The 8,381-nt window shown below is 32.6% G+C and overlaps 1 protein-coding gene across 7 annotated transcripts; it reads right to left on the bottom strand.

Annotated features, from left to right (window-relative positions):
- Nucleotides 1-2,147: 2,147 nt before the first annotated feature.
- Nucleotides 2,148-6,129, bottom strand: LOC103500260 (uncharacterized). 7 transcript variants are annotated; one of them, XR_007815872.1, is made up of 8 exons: nucleotides 5,814-6,129; nucleotides 4,841-4,961; nucleotides 4,343-4,371; nucleotides 3,997-4,106; nucleotides 3,427-3,580; nucleotides 3,273-3,335; nucleotides 2,783-2,950; nucleotides 2,148-2,508 (listed from the first exon to the last, which is right to left on the bottom strand). XR_007815872.1 is itself a non-coding variant. In XM_051079993.1 (8 exons), exons 2-7 carry the CDS (start codon nucleotides 4,869-4,871, stop codon nucleotides 3,299-3,301), a joined length of 393 nt encoding a protein of 130 aa, XP_050935950.1. In that variant the 5' UTR covers nucleotides 4,872-4,961; nucleotides 5,814-6,129; the 3' UTR covers nucleotides 2,512-2,950; nucleotides 3,273-3,298. The 7 variants fall into 7 exon arrangements, 3 of the variants coding, with proteins under 3 accessions (XP_050935950.1, XP_050935949.1, XP_050935948.1); XR_007815875.1 differs by lacking the exon at nucleotides 4,343-4,371 and adding exons at nucleotides 3,847-3,878; nucleotides 5,650-5,718 and having other exon boundaries at nucleotides 2,295-2,950; XM_051079993.1 differs by lacking the exon at nucleotides 2,148-2,508 and adding an exon at nucleotides 3,847-3,878 and having other exon boundaries at nucleotides 2,512-2,950.
- Nucleotides 6,130-8,381: the final 2,252 nt, after the last annotated feature.

An 8,381-nucleotide genomic window follows, 5' to 3' on the forward strand; every position in this document is an offset into this window, starting at 1 on the left:
AGGTAGAAATATTAAATAATTTATTAAAATAAAATATATTTAAATTTATTAAAATAATATTCTCCAAACCCCATGGAAACCTTTCTCAAAGTCTCCAAATCCTTTCTCAAACGCCACCATCAGAACTCCTTGCCCACCGTCCTAGACCTCCTCGGCCTCCGTCGGAAAGTAAGGTTGTTTTCCGACCTTGAGTCTCTCCAGCCTGCATTGAGGAATCTATTTCCATCTTCATCAAGAATGAGCGTCACTTCGTCCGCAATTACGACTGTTTCGGGCTTCCAATCTTTGTCGCTTGATGTCGTCGCTAGACTAGACTCTATTGCTTGGATTCTTAAAGGTGCGATTTTTGTCTGTATTTCTTCGATTTTCTTCACAATTGGTTTGAACTTTTTGTCCTTTGTGGCGCTCGTCTCTTTCGTCGGCAACTATTATAGTGTCTACCAAGCCAACAATGGCTCTCCACAGGTTTTTCCCCCAAACTTAGCTTCTTAATTTATAAACCCTCTCTTCTCTTTTTTATTTCTTCTTCCTTTCCCCCACATGATTTAGGTTGTGCTGTCCTGTGGGTTGTGCTGAATCATCGTAGATCAAAGTAGACAGTGAGGTTCACTTCTTCGCTTCTCTTGTTTTTTTTTTTTTTTCTTTTGCTCCAACATACTTGACTGAAACCCAACTTGACGGAAACCAGATAATATCATCTCAAAATCCAATTTAGGGGATTAGGCTTTAAGGGAGGTAAGTAATATTGTTGTGGTTTAAGTCTTGAGTGAGCTCAATATGTGAAGGTCCTAGTACCTTTAATTACTTCGAGTTTCTTATGGGTTTTTCTCTATTTTACCACGGATTCTTTGAAATGTTGAGGATTAATTGAGTGGAAAACAAGGGATTCAATGAGAATAAAAACTGTACAGAAATCACTTAGATGCTTGATGCTTTTGTACCATTAAAGGGAAAATTAAACCGATAATACTCATTCCGTATACGCATTCAATATCTATATCTCTCTTTTTTTTTCTTCAAAATTTCAATCTTCCTTTTTATTCACTTCGGGGTCTATAAGCTCAGCCTCAACACATTTTGGTTCTTGAACTCTGTGTCTTGTGATGGGAGAGCTATGTCTTGGTTCTTAAGAATTCGTTTAGTTGAATTGGAAGATACATGAAAGAGTTGTTTACTATTGAGTTGTGTTTTTCATCTCGCAAAAAAGTTGAAGTTCTGTTATTATCTTTTCCATCTTCTCACACTACTACCAAAAAGTGGGCAGTTATTAGTTTATTACTCATTTTTATATGATTTAGTATATAAAATGTTGTGATTTCTTAATCAACAATATGACTTCGAGGGATGAATTTTGTTAATGTATTGAAGTAGGAGAAATTTTATGTGATAAGGTATGTACAATCTTTGAATCATTTGTTGTTTGTTCTTCTACCTTTATTCTTTTTGCTTTTCTTTGAAGATTTTTCTTAGGGGATCCTTTTTAGTTCATTATGTTAAGTTAGATCAAATGTCTTGGTAAGGTCATAAGTTGTGGAGGATTACATCTTGGAGTCTCTTTCTTTGGTGGGATTCCTTTTTGTGGGCTTGACTTTTTGATGGGATTCCAATTGGTTGATGTGTTGTAGCTTGATACACTACTACAGAAATTGGATTACTTGACATTAATACAATGTCAAGTAAACCTTTACTTGACGTTTTTAAAAGCATCAAGTAATCGACTGTCAAGTATAGTCAGATTACTTGACACTAAAAAACCATCAAATATACCTTTACTTGATATTCAAAATACGTCAAGTATACCTTTACTAGACACTAATAAATCGTCGAGTTACGTTTACTTGACACTGTATTGATGTCAAGTAATCTACCGTCAAGATCGCATATTTGACACTATTTACACATCAAGTAAAATTGTATATTTGACACTAAAAAACCGTTAAGTAAAATATTATATTTGATTCAAGTAAGATCGCATACTTGACACTATTTACACGTCAAGTAAAATTGTATAGTTGACACTAAAAAATCGTCATGTATATTGTTTATTAATATATTAAATATACAAATTTTCTATTTTCTGTTTCCTGCATTAGGTACATTCCTTTCCGACCAGTAGTTACACAACAAAAAAATGACAAATAAACTAGTAAACCAACAATAATTTCATTCTTCTCAACAATGTCATCAACAATTACAGAATTTCAATCCAAATATAACCAACTAAAATCTCCTGTATGTAACATATTTCAAAACCAACAATAATAATAGCTATCTTATATGACCAAAAACATGTGTTGTATACCTTGCATCTATTACCTCATGTATTTAAGTATAATGGCTATGAATAAAACATTTACACAAAAAAGGTTATGGGCGTTCTCATATGTTAGCCATTTACAAAATTAAGATCATATCTAGGTGTCTATCATATATACTGAGCTAAAATTCAGCCCACTCCACTCAAACTTCATCCAATTCAAGCTGTGAGTATGAGTTTCTCGTATCAATCTGTAGAACATAAAAAGTCGAGTATACATTTTGTTAAAAAAAAGTCACATATTATACTACTTAGAACATTAACCAGCCCTTTTGGGCATTAAAATCTAAACAAACAAGTCTCCACTTCATTATGTATTTCCTATAAATTGATTTCCAAGCTAAATCTTAAGAATTTCTAACATCTGTAGATGACACAACACACCCTAAGTGATAACCAAAAAGGAACGAACATAAGAAATACTTTTGAGATGTCGGGACCTCTATTAATAGAAACAATATACACCTTCTCAAGACAAGCAAAAGCAACTTCTCGAAATTTCTTTGCTTTCTTGGAGCAAGAGGAAGATATCAGGTTTACAATGGCATTGGGCATGGTAGGATTTGTAGTAGAAATTAATTTGTGGCAAGCAGTTGAAATAGCACCAAGTGCATCCAAGATGGTTTATTTTCCCTGTCACAGCAAGAAACAAAAAACAGTCAAGGGTGAACCTAATTAACCCCCGTTATTATTAGCTCATATTTTTTTTTCCATTATTCTATTAAAATACCAAAACCCTCTTAATCCTACTCTGCACAATGAAGTAATTTCTTGCTATGTTTGTCAAAAGCAAAAAATATCCTAGAACTTTAAATTTTCATCATTAGTTTTCTTCAAGATTGGACCTATTCCTAAAAATCAAACATATTTTTTTTTTGCATAATAAAGTAAAATCGTATAAATGTGCCTCCCATATATGACAAGAAACTTCTTTCATAAGAGACTAGGGTAGTACTTGATGATAAGAAGATATGGACTCCCTCAAAACTTCACAAAGTTTGGACATTGCTTGTGCAGACTGCAAGATAGAAGTAGAAAGAAAAAGGGAGAAGATAAAACATCAAATAATAAAAAACAAAAGAGTTACCGTTGAAAAGAATATTACTTACTTTCTTTTTACTGCTCCATGACGATGCTGTAACTTCATTGCATATGAGAGAGACAATTTCTCCCAGATATAATTGAAGAGTAATACGTCCACCACTAGTATTTTCTTCCCACAATTCCTTAAATAACCCAGAAACATGCTTATCATCTTCAAATCTACATAAGAAAAGAAATTATCATAAACTAACATTTTCAATCCCAAAGAAAATAAAACCTAAATGATTACAGGAATGATGAACCCATCAATTTGACTTGATATATTATAGAAAATTAAGGTTTTCCTTATATATTAGCAAATATAAATTCTAAGGAACAACAAAACTCTATTTGACTCTACTAAATTAGCGAGTCACTTCATCCTTTTAATTTTAGTATATTGAACTCGAACCTTAAAATATTCTCCAATAAAGATAAAAGGTTACCTATGAACCAACAAATCAACCGATCACACAACCTGGTCCATAAAGTCCAAGTATAGAATAACATTTCAACATGAGATATAAATTCATAACAAAATGAAAATTTTCTTTTTTCCTAATAAAACAAGCAAATATGTAAGCTATTTTATCTACCTTGGTGGAACCTGCACGCTCATGAGAGCAAAATGACCTTGTTCACCAGATCTATAGCATGAGTTAGGTGATGTAGCAGTAGAAGTTTGCTTAAGAACCCTCTTGCCACCCTGAGAAAACTCCAAAATTATGAGTTTAGAATGACATTTTGACATGAAATATAAGTAAATGCACAACAAAATGGTGTTATCAAATGAGATTGAAGAAGTTTCAATCGGATTCAACTATTATAGTCATGTCTATATAATATATGCTAGTTAAATGCCAAACCCACCAAACTTGATATAATTATAAACCTTGTAGAAACAAACTCGAGCAATAATAACTTCAAATAAAATGGATTTACCTTATCTAGGAATGAAAGCTTGGAGATTTCTAAAGTGCTTAAACACAAAAAAGTTTCAACACATTATTAAATCTAAATCAAAACTTTCCCAATCAAGAAATAGCATTAAAACAAAAGGCTGGGCTTCCTCAGCTGATTGTTTTTTCCAATGGACATACTATTAAATTATATGGTCATTGTTATTCTTTTATTAAAACAAAATTCTATTATTGTTGTCCAACTTGAAATGTTTGCAAAAAGGGTCGATTAAAGGATACTTGAAGCAAGTGAGGCTCTTCCAGTGAGTTCGTTCACTTTTAAGTAAGAATGGAGTTTCAGCATTTACCACAATATTCTTCTCCCTAAGATGTGTATATACTGGTGGATGAGTTTCGACATAGCTCAACAATTAATGCATCAAGCACTTTGCTTAGCAATTAAAGGTTCAAAATATTTGCAGCGCTATACTCCTTATACGTTTAGAAAGTTGCAATAAAATTTGACTTGTGGATTTTTTACCGTGCTTCTTTAAGTGCAATTTATATTGCATTCTCAATTAAGCTTCCAGAAGCTGAATGCTCATTTGAAATTGAAACAAAAATCAGAATTCCACTTCCAAGCTCAAGATTCATGTTGGTATCTGTAGAGGAAGATAATAAAAATTAATAAATATATAGAAGAATGGAATGAGCAGCAATTATCATTTTAGATTGTCAAACTATGAGATGAAATATTTGAGTGGCATCATACTTAGAACTCTATAACTCAACTCCTTTGCAGAGAAGACAACCGTTCTTGGTGTATAAATTTTCAGTGTTCTAATCTCTCACTTATATAGAAACTGAGAAGAGCTATCATTTCCAAATACAACATTTCCAAGCTACATTAGTTACAACAATTACCTTGAAAAGAATTGTCATTTCCAAATACAACATTTCAACTACAATACTACAGTATTTTAAATTATGCTAAGCTAGTGCGTATGAAATCGCCACCCTATACCAATTCATATGCAAACTCCTCCCTATATAAATGCAAACATAGTCGAAACAAGCAGGAGGATACAATTTGCAGGAAAAACGTGGCAAGATAACTCATGAATAACCCTTCTAAAACCTTTATAGATAAAAATTTAACAATAACTATAACAATACCTAGAAATGCTTCAATTATCCACCCTTAACTAATATTGGGGTACAGTAGCAAAAGTAATAAAAAATGAGAAGCAAAAGCACCAAAATCCCACAAAGAAGAATTTCATTGGAAGACAAGAAAACATAAAATGCTGCAGGAAAATAAAGGAGGAAAAGAGTGAGAAAGATACAAACTTAAATCTCCTAGCTACTCTATTTTGTTGTCCATTCCATTTTGCCGGGTTTTCTTATTGATAAGAATAACTACAATCATTCCAAATACAATATTTCAACTATAATAAGTAAAACAAGAGAATGATGGTGGGGAATAAAAGAGAGAGACTTCAAAAGCTCCTTACTGGCAGTGCGAGGGCTAACTAGAAAGAACGACACGAGTAGAAGGTCGGAGAGGCTGGCAGCGTGAGCTGGTCAGAGAGGTGACTAGCGTGTGGCTTGCAAAGAAAATCGAGAATCGAAGGAGAAGGAGCGTCCGACTGTGATTCGGCGGCAAGGAACTTCCGGCTGCGATTCGACGGCAAGAAGCGTTTTTTTGCATGCGGCAATGAGTATCCGGCTGCAAGCGAACGGAGAGGATAGTTACGTGTGGCGAGGAGCATTTTCGTGGGGAGGGTTTTGCGTGAAATGAAATGGAGGGAGGTAATAGTTGTGGGACAAGGGGAGGGGAAAAGTAAAAGAAGAAGAGGGAAAACTAAATCTTGCGTTGGCAAATAATCCGAGGTTTTCACCACGAAAATTACGTCAACAATATTTAAAATATCTACCCACACACGATCTTCTAACCATAAACTAAAATAAACGTCCCTAGAAATCAAACTTAAAAATTTTCTTTAAAACCACACAACTTTTTGCCCACATGTATATTTTCCTCGACAGAAATGATAATATGGTCACGCAATACACAACTTTTGCCCACGTACATATTTTCATCAGCAACTAAGATGTGCCCACACAATGAAAACTACGTCGGCGCATCATATTTTTGCCCATGTTTTTTTCTTTTTTTTTTTTCATTGCCAGAAAAGATTGTAGACAGAAACCAAAATTTTTGTAGTGAATAAAATAATTTATTTTTATAAATTATTTTATTAAAATAATTTTTAATAAGTTTATTTTAATAAGCTTATTTTATTAAGTTTATTTTAATAAATTTATTTAATGAAACGATGGAATAAATAGTATTTTTATACTTTTTATTTTTTTATATTTAACATTTCCAAAACATTTTTAAATAAAAATGTAAACTATGTTTGACGTTCTTTTAACATCAAGTAAACATTACTTATCCTTGACACGACCACAACGTCAAGTAAACACTGCACTATACTTGACGTTAATAAACCGTCAAGTACAATCTCTATTATACTTGACGCGAAATAAAATGTCAAGTAAAGCTAACGTAAAATAATTTAAAACTTTTATTTTTCTTCAAACTATACTTGACGCGTTTTTCGCGTCAAGTAAATGTCCACTATACTTGACACGGATATAACATCAAGTAAACTCTCCTTTATACTTGACGCTAAAAAAATGTGTAAAAGCCAACATAAAATAGTTCAAAAATTTCCGTAAAAACTTCGCTTTTTTTAGACTATACTTGACGTTTTTTCTTTAAAATGGTCAATACTTCATTTTTTTAAATAAAAACGTCAAGTATGTAAAAGTAGCTAGTGTCAAGTAAAGTAGATTTTGTAGTAATGATAGAGGTCTTGTCGTCTTCTTTTTCTTTACAAAAGAAATAATGTTCTATTTTACCAAGATATCAATTTTTTGTTTCTGGTTTGCATTTAATTGAATTGTTTGCTGTGTTGCATCATGCCATTGGAGCCTTTACTTCTTTACCAAACGAAGGATGAATTGTTTTAACTTTTAAGTCAGACCATGTTTTTTACAAATTCTTTTTGTTTTTTTTTTTTTTCAGTTAATCACCCAACAGTTTGTACCCATGTCTGGAACTTTCGTATTCAATGGCATTGATCACAAGTCACAGTTATTACCGCTCTAGTGGCTTCTAAAGCCATAAAATATGGCATCCATCACCTTGTCCCCAATACCGTTACCTCAACTTTTGGATTTCCATTCTCCAGATTCGTCTCTCTTTGGTTCCTTATTGAAAAAAGAGCTCAATTCTTCATTGGAGCTATGGTACATGGCATGATTATTCTATACTTGGTGCAATACAACCTTTATTGATTAAATTGAACTTTTGACCATATAATTACTTTCAGAATATCAATGCCAGTTGACATATTTAAGACTTTACAGTGGCTGAGGAAAAATGACATGAAAGTTTCTATTCGCTATCATTGGGTTCTCATTGAGGTTAACATCAACTCTTGGAGTAATTTTTATGATTGAAAACAATTTTATTTAGAACTCACTTTTAATTATTTTATACTAGCTAGTTAGTTTGAGAATAAGTTAGTTGTTTGCACAGTATGTTGATCCTACACATTTAAGTTAGTTTGAGAATAAGTTAGTTGTTTGCACGGTATGTTATTACTTACCAAAATATGATGATGGTTAACTCACCCTTCACTCTAGCAAATATTTGGATACCACAAATTGATTATTGATTTACTGAAATAATTCTGAATCTTCTTATGTGAGAGATGAAATAACTTGTTCACTCAAACGTATCAACAAATAACTTATGCCATTGTGCCAAAGGAGAAAGTTGAACTTGCATGTTAAGCTCAAAAACTGAGTGCCTGTAAAATATTATTAGTCTTTGAGATGATTGCAGTTTACATTTGTCAGTTCGCTCTAGAATTTATTAAGGGCAGATTGTTAAGTGAAATTTTTCACTTCTATGTTTGGATTATGTAACTTGAATTCAAATCTTAAGCACATTCGATTTTACTTTTGCTTATAGGGGTTTCATACTTGTGTTGCATCTAGTGGGGAAA

Source organism: Cucumis melo, chromosome 12, assembly GCF_025177605.1.
Source record: "Cucumis melo cultivar AY chromosome 12, USDA_Cmelo_AY_1.0, whole genome shotgun sequence".
Classification (NCBI taxonomy): Eukaryota; Viridiplantae; Streptophyta; class Magnoliopsida; order Cucurbitales; family Cucurbitaceae; genus Cucumis; species Cucumis melo.